This window comes from Vitis riparia, chromosome 13 (assembly GCF_004353265.1).
Source record: "Vitis riparia cultivar Riparia Gloire de Montpellier isolate 1030 chromosome 13, EGFV_Vit.rip_1.0, whole genome shotgun sequence".
Taxonomy (NCBI): domain Eukaryota; kingdom Viridiplantae; phylum Streptophyta; class Magnoliopsida; order Vitales; family Vitaceae; genus Vitis; species Vitis riparia.
In genome coordinates, this window is record NC_048443.1 from 12403081 (window position 1) to 12419470 (window position 16390).

General features: G+C 38.3%; 1 protein-coding gene across 1 annotated transcript; it reads right to left on the reverse strand.

Moving 5' to 3' along the window:
• Nucleotides 1-600: 600 nt before the first annotated feature.
• LOC117927676 (ABC transporter C family member 3-like) lies at nt 601-4681 on the reverse strand. Its single transcript, XM_034847329.1, is given in 2 exon segments — nt 601-3631; nt 3633-4681. Coding segments are annotated over 2 exon segments (3483 nt in total). The 5' UTR covers nt 4176-4681; the 3' UTR covers nt 601-691.
• Between the last annotated feature and the right edge of the window lie 11709 nt (nt 4682-16390).

Sequence of the window (16390 nt, forward strand, 5' to 3'; positions counted from 1 at the left end):
ATAAATATAAAGTGAATTCAAGTACTTCATCAAGAAGAATAAAAAATCATCATATCAAGCAAACAATATTGAAGAAGGTATCATGAATGTCGGGCCCCCACCAAAGCCCTAATTAATTTCGCATGAGTTGGTTCTATGAATTCCATTGTTTGGAATTATGAAGTTTATTCATGCTTGTTGAAAATCGAGAAAATCATGAAAATAGTTAAAAATCAAAGAAAACAGTGAAAGTGCATACCCGAAATAAAGTGGCAGCAAATAGCATGTTAAAATTGGGATTTTATACCTAGATGCTCCTAAGATGGATTTTTCAAAGCTGGGAATATTTAGTTGAACAATGGTTTCAAAATTCAATTTCAAACAGTAAATTCCCAATCAAAGAAGTAAATAGAGGAGAAGGTGTGTGTGGCAAGGTTGCCACGATGGAATGGAACTTGGGAATAAGATTTGGGACTGAAGAAACTTTCTGTGTTAAGTCCTACCTAAGTGGCATACAGTTGAATGCGACCTTCAAACCATTGATAATCTGCTTCTACGATACCCATCATGTGATGAATGACTCTTATATGGAAAATAGAGGGGAAGAAAAGACTACTGCATATGGGATTGTAACTGCATTTCAGTTGTCGTCATTGTCAAGTAAGATTTTAAGTTGAAGTCGTTGAAGGGTGAAGCAAGCGGGCTTTCTGATTCAGGTATCGGCCACGTTTTCAAGACTAGAATTTGACCTCACAGTGTACTCTGCTACAAGCTTTGCAAAAGACGACGACTTGTTCTCTAGCAATCTGGTGGGAGTATCATATTCCTCAACAAGCCCATGATCCAGAAGTAGAACCATGTCACTATCGAGGACAGAAGTAATTCGATGTGTAATGGTTATGACTGTAGAGTCGACAAAGTGTTGTCTAAGGGTTTGCTGAATCAGATTATCAGTGGCTGTATCAACTGATGCGGTAGCCTCATCAAGCACCAAGACCTTGCTTTTCTTGAGTAGCACTCGGCCAAGACAAACCAGTTGCCTCTGACCCATGCTCCAATTCTCTCCATTCTCAGTAACTGCAGAATCTAGCTTTCCTTCTTTCTTCCTGACTTCATCCCCAAGCTGGCACTTATCCAGAGCCTCCCAAATCTGTTCATCTGAGTACTCTTCAAGTGGGTCAAGGTTGCTCCGTACAGTCCCTTCAAACATGGTTGGATCCTGAGGGATAATGCTTAGTCTGGACCGCAAATCATGTAGTCCAATATAAGAGATGTTGGTACCATCTATCATAATCTGACCAGTGGCAGGTTCAACAATTCGAAAGAGGGTCTGTATGAGGGTTGATTTACCACTGCTAGTTCTCCCTGCAATGCCAGTCTTCATTCCTCCCAGGAAAGTGCATGTGAGACCTCTCAATACAAGTGGCATGTGTGGGGCATAGCGGACCTGCAAATCCTGAATATCGACTTGTCCATGTGAAGGCCAAGAACATGCTAGCCTGTTTTCTTCTATGACAAGAGGTGGCTCACTTGGAATGGAAGTGTATTGAAGTATTCTCTCAACTGATATAATTATATTCTCCATATTGCAAAAATTCCATATTACCCGAGCTAGTATCATGTTCAAATTAAGTCCATATGTCACTGTTAGGCCTGCAAGACCCGGATCAATTACTCCCTCTGGAACAGAGATTAAGAAAACCAAAGAGAAGGCAAATGTAACAGAAGATAGCATATCCAAGTGGAAGCACAACCATTCTATTGCACCAGCAATGCTAAACTTGGGCCGTATATACCCATCTATCAATTTCATGTTTGTGTCCCTGAATCTAGATTCTTGATCAAAGCTCCTGATGGTTATAAATCCTGATATAGTTTCGGAAAAATGTTGCATTACTGGGGCTTTGCATACTCCGGCCAATCTTGATAGTTCTCGTGCTGAAGGTATGTAATATTGCTGATACCAGATGCAGGTTGCAGCCACAGGAATAAAGACAATGAAAACCTGCCATGCAACCTGTGACATTACTGCAATAATTCCCAGGAGCTGAATCAATGTGAAGGCACATGCCCCAACTTGCGTTGCAATGTTTGTATCAATCGTACTTTGGTCTGTAGAAGCTCTGTTTAGAATCCGTCCACTTGGGGTGGCATCAGAGAATGACATTGGGGCACGGAAAAAGCACAAATGCATTTTATTGAAGAGTATAATAGCTGTCTTGTAACCGGCTGTTACAAGAAGCATGGCTCTAGAAAGGACACAAAAAGAACTTCCAACAGCCAAAGCTACATAAACAATTATGAGAGTAGAACCTCTAACTACAGGTTTCACATCATCTGACACGGGACTTGCCCAAGCCATCCAATAATTGCTTCCAATTTGAAGCAGCTGAAAGAGAATCTGTGACAACAGTATAAAGGGCACAAGAGCCCCTCCATATGCTGTCCTCATGTAATTCCAATAAACCCATAGCCCAACTTTACCTTTCTCTCTCTCCTCTTCTTGAACGAGCTGACCTTTCGGCCCATCTATCTCCTCTGCTTTACCATTTTGGCCACCTTTATTTTTTGCTTTTTCTACAACTTCAGAAGTACAACCAATATTATCACTGTCCTCATGGATACTTAATTTTTCTGAATGTGCCTCTACAGAATTGAGTGCTAACAAAGCTTTCTTATGTGCACCAACAAGTTCCATAAAATCAATTCCAGAGTTGAGAATTTCATTGTACTTTCCAGCTTATGTAATTCTTCCATCTTTCATGACCAGTATGAGATCAGCAGCAGGTAAGAACTCTACTTGATGTGTAACATAGATCACAGTTTTCGAACCCAAGAGACCAAGCAAACATTCCTTAAAGAGATGGGTTCCTGTATGAGCATCCACAGCACTGAAAGGATCATCAAACAGATAAATATCAGCGTTTTGGTAAAGTGCACGTGCAGTCTGTATTCTTTGCTTCTGGCCACCACTCGAATTGATTCCCCGCTCACCTATAACCGTCTGATCACCAAATGAGAGAACCTCCAGGTCCTTCTTCAAGGAACATGCATCAAGGACCCTTTCATACCTTTCTCTGTCCATCTCCTTACCAAACAAGATGTTCTCTTCTATCTTGCCACTCTGTATCCAAGGAGACTGAGCAACATATGCCTTTGTTCCACACAGCTTAAAGATACCAGATATCTTAGGCACCTCTCCCAACATACAGGAGAGTAAGCTTGACTTGCCTGAGCCTACAGTACCACAAACAGAAACCCTCATGCCACGGCACACCCGCAAATTAATATCCTTCAGTGTTGGATTAGGGGAAGATAAATCCCAAGAGAAATTTCCATCCACTATCTCAATTGCTGTATCAGAACTATCTTTTGGAAGCCTCTCGATAACATCACTCTGCAGGTCAACTAGACGAAGAAAGGATGTAATTCTGTCAAGGGATACTTCAGTCTGAGCTATCATTGAGATTAGGTCAGGAAGAAGGTAGATGGGTTGTTGAAGTATCCTGAATGTAGCAAGTGAAGATAAGATCTTCCCTGATTCAAGCGGGATTCCTATAAGCATGTAAGTTCCAAAGGTGACCACGGACACAAATGTTGGGGCAACCCAGAAAAAAAAAGTGGTCATGGCTGAAGTGTAAAGATATTTTTTTCAACCACCCCGTCTCATTCTTCCGAAGGTCTACAATTTTAGACAAAAACTTCATCTCCCATCCCTGAAGCTTGAGAATCCTCATGTTTCTTAAAATCTCAGATGTTGCCTTCGTCCTTTTATCTTTTGATTCCATTAACTTGCCCTGAAACTTCTCTTCCCATTTCCCCAGAGGAACATTTGCCAACATAACAATTACAGTTGCAAAGAAAGCTGCAACTGAAGCAAGGCCGACGTTTTTATACAAGATTAGCAAGGCTAAAGTAACTTGCACAATCACCATCCATGGTCCATGCATATACCAAATGAAATCCCCAATTCTCTCCGCATCAACAGACATAAAATTAATGATCTCTCCAGTAGTATGACCCTGCTTTGACTGGCAGGAAAGAGTCAAACCCTTGTTGTAGATCATTGTGACCATTACTGCTCTGATCCTAAAACCAACCTGCTGCAATCTGGGTACGTAACCATGGCTTCGAGCCCCACCATTTTTTGAGAACCTTTGGATTCCACTAAAATGGTATTTTGGAGGCGTGCTCATGAATTGGCACTTGACAGTGAAGATTTTTGGTACTTCATATATGAGAAATAAGATGGGATGTCACTGGTTTTTTTAAGAGTGTATTCCACATGAGAAAGTCAGTCAATGGATATTTCCATGGGCGCCGGATAACTTGGCAGCAATGGAATGTTGACGGACATGGCAAAGAAGCTAGGCAGGCATGAAGAGAGAGAGAACTTCAAGGACATAGAGACAATTTTCTCGTTTCTTCACTGCCCATGTCAGCAGTATCACTGTTGATCCCTATGCCAATCGATCTAACAGAACCACTGATCTTCGTCCATACAATTATCATCAAGCCTTGGCCTCTCACAATCATTCATAACTTTCCCATCTTTTAACATGATAAGTTCGTTTGTTTGAGTGACAAATCCCTGCCATACAAATTCTGCGCGCATCAAATTCAGTTCCTCTTCATCCATTAATTGTCCATCGTATCAAGTTATTAAATCATTTTCTTCTAAAGTGCTGACACTCATGGCCATCATTGAGAACTGCCCCCATTAGGGGATAAATTTCTTATCAAGGTGCAAATGATCTCCACCATATTAACCTGCATTTCCACGTGTGCATTCAGGCAAGTTGCTTGAACATGCAGGGAGTTTCCAATGTCCACCAAAGCAAAAGGGACAGCCGTGTTTCAATAATATGAGAAATATTATCCACCAAGGAATCGCTAATAATCTCTAACAAGGATGATATGCCAACAGATTTATTGAGGAAATTATACACGCAATCCACTGGCCAAGTTCCTTCACAAAGAGCTGACAAAAGGCCAACGAGTTCCTCAGTTCTGATCGAGAATTCAACTTCCAAGTTGCAAAGGAGACACCGAATAGGACCATCAACAAAACTCTCCCCATCCCAAAACTAATTACAAAGAGATCCCTTTCCTCGATAAATCTTGCAAAGGATATCCAGTATCAATTTAAGTGTATTGTCTTCTAGTTGGGTAAATGCAGAGACATGTACCCCTAGACTGTATCTTCGGTCTGAACATGATGTCAGAGTGTTCCTAGCTTGTTCAATCCCAAATTCCATCATCACTATTTTCCTCCTTCACCCATTGTTGAATTTTTCTCTCTGAATTTATTGGAGCCCTTTGCGGTCCACAGATGGGTAGTTCTTGCTTCACAAACATTACAACCATTCTCACTTCATGTTTTGCTCTCTCACAACTAAGAATGTTGTAGACAACGAAGGGCAATCCTTTTTTCCTTTTTGCAAGACCCTGTCCTTGGAAAGATGGAGTTTGTATCTCAGTCTTAGCCAGCTAGATCAAGTTATCAAGGAAACAGCCTGTTGTAGTAGTCCATGAAGGCAACAAGAAAAAATCCAAGGATATTTCATAATCACCATGACGTTTCAAATGACACAATTCTTCAATGAAAGAGCAACCTGCTGAAGAATTAATTCCATATTCTTGGTCATTCACGCCTGGAAGCTCAGAAACGAATTATTAATTACTTCTAGTCCAATGTTGGAGACAAATCCAGGTAGCCTTGGTAGGAAACCACCACTTTCAGGCAGGCTGATGATATTTTCTAGGGTCACTCTTTTGAGCACACTAGAAAGCACGTGCATGGCGACTGGAGTCACCCATGACAAGGGTCTCATTGACGAATCTTTGTGAACAGAATTGTCCTCAAGTGGGCATTTCTTCAAACATCTCTTGTGCTCCTCAACCTTTCTTCAGTGTAGACACTCTAAAATGATCAGATTCCGAGAAAACTGTCTCTAATCACCATATCAACTCACAAACTTACATCACTGTGACCAAGCTCAGCAGGTGTATAAGTGGCTGACAAGCCACTTGAACACGGCAATTTGGAAGAATCTCCTCATTTTCATTAAAGCAGGAATGCAGGGCAATGAAGAGAACTCACGGATATGCTATTTTGGGACAGCCTTGTTCTCAAACATGGGTTCTTCTAGAATCTCCACTATTTTATTCAAATGAATGGAGAGATTTTCTTTCTCTCTCTCTTCAAGAGGGGCTAAGAGCAACAAAAGCTTGAGAAATTACATGTTTAGTGCTGGATGACGATACTTTAGCCAACTGCCAATGAAGAAGTGCAAAACAGAGAGACCTTCAGACTGGAGTGATTCTTCTTCAATCGCACGCATGGGAAGAGCCATAAGTTTTATATTCTTATGCTTTACCATCCAGAAATAAACAATTCAGAACTGAATCCTCAAGGGAGAAACTAATCTGTATGCAGAATGCTCTCTTACAGCCTTCTGTAATGAAAACATCTCGTCTAGGATAATTCCAAATTAACTCGATACACAACCCCAGAAACAAGGGGGAAACATCAAACGTCACAGAAAGCAGTAAATCCCCAATAAATAAAAAAAGCAAATCTCTCCTTCGTTGTATGACCAAGGCTGACTCCTTGTGTTGAAACCCTCCACAGAGCCAAGGAAAACGAAAATCAAGATTAGACAACCATGAAGATTCCAATATACAGATATTCGGCAAAGAGGAAAAAATATTGCTCCTTTAGAGATAACATTTTATATCTCAGCGCATTTATGAATGACGCTGTGATCATTGGTGCCCTCTTCTCCCTCAATCAGATACTCAGCGGTGCCATTCTTGCTGGAATTTGAGGACGAGTTACACTTTGGAGAAAGCTTGACGCCAATGATCAGAATCCACCGAACCTCAAAAGAAGATAACCCCAATGAAGGCGGTCCGACAAACTCTGGCACCGGAAAACCAAAATTACTAGAACACGGGAAAGAATAAAGGGGTCATCTTTGGCTCTGATTCTCCCGCTCTGCTCACCACGATACTTCAATTCAGAATCAATTTCTAGTTGTTATAAGGACATTTCTGAACTGATTTCTGTTGGATGAAACAGAGGGTCCTTTCTATCTTTATCCTCCCAGAATTTCGACTCATATGAAACGCTTACAGACAGTCACCAGGAAACTAAGAGGAATGGTCCAAACATGTATAGTGGAAAACCATAGAAGACAGGGAGGGAACAAACAGGCATAATAATAATAAAAAAAATCAAATAAAGCCACATCTCATGATTTTTAGATAGGCTCAGTTAGTGAGAACAGACATGGAGTTATATGCCTTCGAAGACATTAATGACATCCAAAATCAAAACAGGCAAACAGGCAAGTAACCAATCTCAACAAAGCAAATTGTGGCCCTTTTCGTCCACAAAAATCAACAAAACAAATAAATATTCAGGAATCCTGACACACGGAAAGAAAATCAAATATAGGTAAGAATCCAAAAGCAACGAAGTGCATACCTGGACAGCTTTGGTTGCAATGGCTCGGCTTCTGGCTATCTTTCCTCTTCCTTCTGAAGACAATTCCCAGATAAAAATCCTCTTTTTGCTTGTTCTTTCTTCCTCCTCCTCCCTCTCTAGACTCCAATACGTGCCCTTCACCCAAAAGAATCTCCTCCCACTATCAAAAAAATCCCTCTCTTTTCTTTCCTCTCTCACGTATATATATCCCCTTAAGACCTAAATTTGTTTCCAAAAAAAAAAGGAAAATTCTCCTCCTCCTTTCTTCTTCTCTTTTTTTTTTTAAATCTTCCAATCAAAAGCAATCTTCCCAATTTCAAATTCCCTCCAAAACCTTCCAAGGAGAGTCCCACCTTCCTTAAACTCCAATAGTAAGTTTCCTTGCAAAAACATGAAATTTTTGAAGTTAAATAATTGAATAAACGGATAAGCAAGTAAATAAATTAGGAAATGTAAAAATAAATAAATAAATAAATAAAAATAAATAATAAATAAGTTAAGGAAAATAATATAAAGAGGAAGATAACCAATAAAAAGTGAATGATAATCATAAAACTAAAACTAAAAAATAAAATAAAATAAAATAGAAAATAAAATAAAATAAAATAAAAATAAACCAATAAACAAAAGTCGAGCCCAAAAGCCATGTAACCATGCAAGTCATACAAGTCACGCTAAAAATGTCCAAATGGGCCAAGTGTGCCTAAACGGGCCTATGATGAGACTAAGTGGGCCTAGGTGGTGCCTAATGGGCCAAGTGTATCTAAAAGCTATCCTAAAAAGAAACAAGAAAAGCCTAAGTTTAAATTAGGGCTGCCAAGGTTCACAATAAGGGATCAAATAATCCCTCAACCAAAATCTCCGAGGTGACTCAGAAAAAGGTAAGTGGTATGAGTAGCCATGGGCCACCAAGGAACTATTGTGGAGCATTGAAAATGAATTTTAAAGACATGTGCTAAAGGGACAAAATTGAGGGTCTGCAATATTACATTTTCCAGGAAGAGATGCATGACATTCAAGAGCAAAGTACCCATAACTCATTGAGTGCTTGAGAAGGGATCAAGTTATGTTCAAGGTTTGGGATATGGATCACAACTTATGCGTTCGAGTGCAATTGAATTTCCTAATGAAGAGACAAAGAAGTTGCGACATTAGATCATAGAGTTATAGAAGTTGAAGATGACAACTACCACTCAAAGGAGTTGAAGGCAATGATATAGAGTTTCATGCCACAACAAACCAATACTTCTTACTAACTACCACCTCATTTTGGCTTAGCTTCCCAACCATCACCTTCACTATCAAGTTGACATTATTGTGTGGTTTACTATTATATGTTAGTCATTTTTATTTTAGATAATATTCAAATAGCATAGCAATGTTATTTGCAAGTATGGTTTGCATTGATAAAACAAATGTTTTGTTATTACTTATTTTCTATAGGTTATTATATTTTTATATTATTAAATTCTTCATTTTGTATAATATCATCTTATATTTGAAAATGTTGAATATCATACAGGTTTATAAATGTTTCAATTATGGTTCAAAATCGCGGTATCGGTTGTTGACTCGGAGGTGCACATTGGTATATCGGTTTGGTATCTAGTGATACGCAAAATAAGATACTTAAAAGTTCAAATTTTTTTAATATAATTAAATGAATTAAGAAACTAATAAAATTAATAATGAATTATTGACATAATAATAAATCAAATAATTTCTTAAATTATTAACAATAAGTTAACATATAAAATAATGTCTTTATAATACCATTACCATATAAAATAATATATTACCTAAATTAAAGGCATTCATACCATATTTAATATATAAAATACTAATTTTTAAATTTTCAATTCCAAATACCGCTGGCATATAAGGTAAAATACTAATTTTCAAATTTCCAATTTCAAATATTGTTGTCATATAAGATAAAATGATGCAAATACATGAACATTTGAAATAATAAATCATTTTTATACACAACAATACATTAAGCCATTTTCTTCAATTCTCAATCCTAAGGGATACCTACACAACCAAACAACAAAAATCGAGCAAGGAGAGGCAACACCAACATGCAAAGACATCATCGATCAAAGAATATGATATTTTGTAATGACCGGGTATTTTATGACACGTTAGCATTTTTAGTTTGAAAAGTCTTATTTTGTGTGATGGTTGAAAAGTAAAAAAGAAAAGTGTTTGGAGAACACGTGTCAATTTCAAATTGGTGAATTTCATTTTATTGTATCGATCAATTAGACGAGTTGAAATTTTATGCCATGTCAGCCTTAGGGTAGAAAATTTCTTAAGATTTTAGAAATTGAAAACTTCCGAAAACGAAAAAACGAAAACGAAAAAAAAAAAAAAGAATTAATTAAAAATTAATTAGAATTAATTAAGAAAAAATTAAATTAAATTGATGAATAATAAAATTGAGAAAATTTGTTTTGGATTGGTGTTAATAAATAAATTTGTGTGTTAAAAAAATGAATTGGAAATCAAATAAAACAAATAGAATAAACAAAGAAAAGTAAAATAAAATAAATAAAATAAATGAAAATATTCAATGGGCTATTAAACTTAGGTCATGTAAAGGTAGTATGGATTGTTAAAATGAAATGAAATGGAATTAGGCCTTTGGTTTTGGGCTTAAGTGGCTGGTGAAATTTTAATAAAAAAAAAAAAAAGGGAAAAGGGAGAGAATTAGAAACTGGTAGCACACGGGAAGAGAGAGAGAAGGGCACTATGTAGAAATTTGGTCACTCGCCGGATCTTTGACCGGCCGTTTGGACGGCCAAACGACCTCCGCTTCAGCCCAAATTCGGAGGAAGTGCTCTATTCGACTAGAGGAACAAGTCTACGGTGGCTGATTTCATTTTTTACGATCAACTTCTCAGATTTGTGGTAGGGGAAAACTAACCCTAAAACTCAAATTTAATGTATTTTTCATTGGAAAAAAAATTTATAAATCTGATAATTATGAGTTAAGTAGATAATTTTGATGTTGTGTGAATTTTCTGGAATGATTTGGGAGTTTTTGGATTTTTTTGTAATTTCCGGAATTCTTTGTAATTGATAATTAATCGTTTTAGGTTGTTAAAAATTATTAGAAATATAGGAAAATTCCGGAATTAAGGCAATAATTCAAATCTAGTGATTTATGAATTTTTGAAAATTGATTGGAATATTTGCGGTAATTTTATTGTGGAAAATTAGTTATTTTCAAATATTGGGAATTATTAAAATTATTGAAAAATTCTGAAATTGTGAGATAAATTCAAGTATATTGATGTGTGAATTTCTGAAAATTTGTTGGTGTATTTTCGGGAATTTTAAGGTGAAAATTTTATTTTATTGGGTTATTGAGAATGTTGGAATTATTGGAATTGTAGAAATTATTGAGGAATTTTGGAGTTTGTGGCATTCAATTGCATCATGGTTGTATGAAAAAAAAAATTTGTGAAAAGTGTATGAAATGGAAAAATAAAATAGGGATGAAAAGTGAAAGCCCGTGTGAGGCGAATTAAGAAGGGAGAGAGATCCCTAGGGTGAAAGACCCAAAAGTTTACATCGGGAAGACTCTAAATGGGAGTATATTTGGGTGCGGACACGTATCCTTCGGTGAAAGCCCGAGAACGATAATGTATTGTATGACTGTGTGTCACACATTCGTATGCATTCATTTAATGATTGGATGTTGTGGAATTGAGTATAATGTTATATGTTAAATTGTGTGACTTGATTTATATTGGTAAACTGTTGTGTTTGGGTTATTGAAATATAGTAATCCCCCATTAACCCTTTGGGTGTTAGGCACTCTACTGAGCAATGTGGAAATGATCACCCCTTCCTTTTTATATCTTTTTAGATGCAAATATCACTCCTGATGATTCACAAGTGGGACAGGGAGGACTTCAGGATGCCCCTGGAGCGGTTTAGTGGAATGTGTTTTATTTTTTTTTATTGTGTTTGTGGTATTGAGACCTTGTAATAAGTGAATTATGGATAATGTAATAAGACCTTAATTTGATTAAGGGGATTTTTATGAAATTTTATTTTGGAATGCAATGATGTTTGAAAAAAAAATTAAAAAAAAATAAAAATAAAAATTTCAGAGTGTTTTAGTTGACTGCCAGCGTGGAATAAGATAAGCCCTTAGGGTCAAACCTTTGACCTGGGGTCACAGGCCAAATTTTGGGTCGCCCGGAATTTGGGTCGTGACAGCGTGGTATCAAAGCCAAGGTTGCAATAATACTTTGGGGTCAATGTTGTGGGTGTTGTGTGTATTGTAATGTTATGATTTTCTATATGTGTTAGTTAATGAGTTTATTATTAAATGAATTAGTTAATTGTTGATTCTTGATGTTTGAAAAGCCTTGTGATGGTTCTTGTAGATGATAATAAGAACATGATGATGTTAATTATGTTGAGTTATGTATTGTGATTGTAGGAAAGTGAAAGTTTTGATAGTTGTTGAGGTTGTTAAATGGGTACATGTGAATTTATTTTGCTCACCTTGGTAATGTGGTTGAATTAGGGATTGTTAAATTTGAAATGGCGGGAAGGACCAGAAGAGGAAGATCTGAGAGAAATGAGGAGTTGGAGTCGGTAAGAGAAAAACTAAGAGAAGAACTACTCCGAGAAGTAAGAAGGGAGTTGAAGAGACTGTTCAGTCGATGAGAGGTCAGGACTTTAGGAGATCAGGAGGTACCCAGAGCCATGAGGATTCAGGCCACTCACATAGGAGGAGCCGCACTGAAAAGCCAACAATGAGCCAAATGGAAGCAATGAAGAGGTTCATGGTGATGCAGCCTCCATCTTTTAATGGAGAGCCTAGTGCTGAAGCAGCTGAGCATTGGTTGAGGAGGATGAGAAGAATTTTGGTGGGACTGGACATACCTGAGGAAAGAAGGGTAGGTCTGGCAGTATATATGCTTGTTGATAAAGCTGATTTCTGGTGGGAATCAATGGAAAAGGGTGTATGACACTGAGGTTATGACCTGGGAGGAATTTGAGAGAATCTTCCTAGGCAAGTATTTTGGGGAGGTGGCTAAGCATGCCAAGAGGATGGAGTTTGAGCACCTCATCCAATGAACCATGTCGGTGCTGGAGTATGAGTCACGTTTCTCAGAGTTGTCTCATTTTGCTTTGGGGATGATCAGTGAGGAAGGAGAAAAGGCTAAGAGGTTCCAGTAGGGGTTAAGGCCTGCTATTAAGAACAGATTAGTCCCACTGGCAATAAGGGATTATTCTGAGTTGGTTAAGAGGGCTTTGTTGGTGGAGCAGGATATTGAGGAGACCAACCAAATTCGGGAGCAAAGGGGGGATAGAAAAGTGAAACAAAGAATGGGGGAAAGTTCCTAGGGGAGATCTCAGGGCCGGCAACAGAGACAGAGGACTCATCAGTCTGAGAGACATTCCTCATTCTATGTAGGAGGTGAGCAGAGTGCTCAGAGGGTGGGCTGCTAATAGAGTATGTTATGGTTGTGGAGCAGGAGACCACTTATGGAGGGCTTGCCCATTGCGAGGTGTACAGCAGGCTCGACCTCAGTCTCAGGGAGGTTCTCAGCAACAGCCAGTAGTGTCTTTCCAGCCCCCTCAGTTTCAATTGTCTTGCTACCAGATGCCACAATTACCCCAGCAGCGCAGGGACCAAGATAGCTACTATGAGTAGTTAGACCCGTTCTTCTCAAGGGTCGAATGCTAGAGGTAGGGAAGGTAGGCACAGGAAGAGTTTTTGCCTTGACCCCAACAGAGCCAGAGGAGGACGCCCTTTTGGTGGAAGGTATGATTTTGGTATATAGTACTTGGTGCGTGTTTTGTTTGATACTGGTGCAACTCATTCTTTCATTTCTGCATCTTGTGCTAATGCATTGGGGTTGAAAACAGAAAGGGTAGAAAATTTGTTACTTATTGAGTCCCCTATGGGTACGAATTCTAGAGTTGATAGAATATGCAAGGGGTGTGTTATTACCTTGGCAGATAGAGCACTAAATGTGGATTGAGGATTTTGGATATAACTGGGTATGATGTTATCTTGGGAATGGATTGGTTGACAGTGTATAGAGCGGTTATTGATTGTCATCGCCGTAGAATAATATTTTGTCTGCCAGAAGGATTTGAGGTTTGCTTTGTTGGAGGGAAGTGTGTTAGTTTGCCTTTTTCGCAGTCCGATCCGTGTTATCAGTATGTGTTGAGGAAGGGATCAATAAATTTCCTAGCTTACCTTCGTGGTAAGGAGAAAGCCCAAAAGGACATTACAGAAATCCCGGTAATGAGAAGTTTCAGGATGTATTCCCAGATGAGTTACCAGGTTTACCACCGCATAGAGAGTTTGATTCTCTATTGAAGTATACCTAGGAACTGATCCTATTTCAGTATCCCCTTATAGGATGGCCCCTCTTGAGTTGAAGGAATTGAAAGCTCAGTTAGATGAATTGTTGGGTAAGGGCTTTATTCGTCCAAATACGTCGCCATAGGGAGCCCCAGTGTTGTTTGTGAAGAAGAAGGATGGCACACTAAGGTTATGTATTGACTATAGGAAGTTGAATAAAGTTACTGTGAAGAACAGTATCCTCTTCCAATGATAGATGACTTTTTGATCAGTTGAAGGGTGCAAAGTATTTTAGTAAGATTGACTTGAGAACTGGGTATCATCAATTGAGGGTTAGGGAAGAGATGTTCCTAAAACCGCTTTTAGAACGAGATATGGCATTATGAGTTCTTAGTCATGCCTTTTGGGTTAACTAATGCCCCCGCTGCTTTCATGGATTTAATGAACAGAGTATTTCGTGCTTACTTGGATTAGTTTGTGATTGTGTTTGTGGATGGCATCTTGATCTACTCCAGGAGTTTGGAGGAGCATAAGTAGCATTTGGTGACCACCCTTAAAACTTTGAGAAGGCATCAGTTGTATGGGAAGTTGGACAAAAGTGAGTTTGGCTTACTGAAGTGAATTTCTTAGGCCATGTGGTTTCTGAGCAGGAATAGCAGTAGACCATTCCAAGGTGGAAGCTGTACAGGAGTGGCAAAAGGCTTACTAATGTATTTGAGGTTAGAAGTTTCTTGGGGTTGGCTGGATATTATAGGAGGTTTGTAGAAGACTTTTCTAGAATTGCAGCACCAATGACTCGGTTGACTAGAAAAGGGGTGAAGTTTGATTGGAATGAGGAGTGTGAGAATGCTTTCCAGAAGTTGAAGCAGAAATTGACCACTGCTCCAGTGTTAACTGCTCCTATTAATGAAGAGTTGTTTACAATTTATTGTGATGCTTCCATAGTGGGGCTAGGGTGTGTGCTAATGCGCAAGGCAAGGTGGTAGCTTATGCCTCAAGATAGTTAAAGCAGCATGAGCGGAATTATCCAACACATGATTTGGAGCTTGCACAGTGGTGTTTGCCTTTACGACTTGGAGACACTATTTGTATGGAGAAAAGTTTGAGGTGTACTCTGATCACAAGAGTTTGAAATACATTATCACTCAAAAGGATTTGAACTCTAGGCAAAGGAGATGGATGGAGACATTGGAAGATTACGATTTTGCTCTTCATTATCATCCAGGAAAGGCGAATGTTGTAGCAGATGCCTTGAGTAGGAAGAGTTTTGGCCAATTGTCTAGCTTGGAGTTGAGAGAGTTTGAGATGCATGCAGCTATTGAGGATTTTGAATTATGTCTTGGTTTGGAAGGGCATGGTCCATGGTTGTACAGTATATCAGCTAGACCAATGGTTATCCAGAGAATAGTGGAGGCCCAAGTTCATGATGAGTTTTTAGAAAATGTTAAAGCCTAGTTTGGTAGCAGGTGAAATAGATGAAAATTGGTCTATGTATGAAGATGGGAGTGTGAGGTTCAAAGGGAGATTGTGTGTGCCAAAAGATGTGAAGTTGAGAAATGAACTTCTAGCAGATGCTCATAGGGTGAAGTATACCATCCATCCTGGGAATACCAAGTGTAGACCCTCATTTTTGTCCATTTAGCACATGTCTTTAAACTCGTTTTCAGTGTTCCACAGTAGTTCCTTGGTGGCCCATTACTACTCGTACAACTTACATTTTCTGAGTCACCTCGGAGATTTTGGTTGAGGGATTATTTGACCCCTTATTATGGTCCTTGGCAGCCCTAATTTAGACTTAAGTTTTTTCATTCATTTTTAGGATAACTTTTAGATATACTTGGTCCATTAGGCACCACCCTAGGCCCACCTAGATTCACCTTGACTCGCACCGAGACACCTCCTCATTTACACACATGTCACTTTGGGTCACTTAGACACCTTTTTCAGAATAGATCCATTTAGACATTTCATTGAGGCTCAACATTTTATTATTATTATTATTTTATATATATTATTATTATTATTATTATGGCATGTATTTGATAATTACATTTATTTTGTCTATTCATTTTTACTTTTACTTTTTATTATTTATTTATTCATGTATTTAATTGTCTTTATTTTTTATTTATTTACTTAATAAAAAAATTGCTTGAATTGTTTATACTTTAAATACGCATGTGACCCTATTATTGAACGAGGAAATGATATTATCTAATATCTCCTTATTCCCTTGCTTTTTCTTTGAAATCATATTCTATTTTATTACTAATTTCATTAGTTCTTTAATTTTCTTTTAATTTTTTTTATACTATTATTCTATTCTATTTTGCATGAGGAGAGGAATTTTAAAGAAGGATAAAGTTGATGCAGTTGTCACGTGAGGAGGGCATGGGAGGTCAGGCATTTTTGGAGTTTCTCTGGAAGTCTCTGGAGAGGATGATCTGGCATGAAGGACACGTGAACAGGAGAACATGCGCACCATGCCTGAGGACGAATGACAGCCGGAGTTATAACGACGGGAATAGTGCTGCTAGCTGCCGTCGTGGTGATGATGATTATAGGCTTCACAGTTT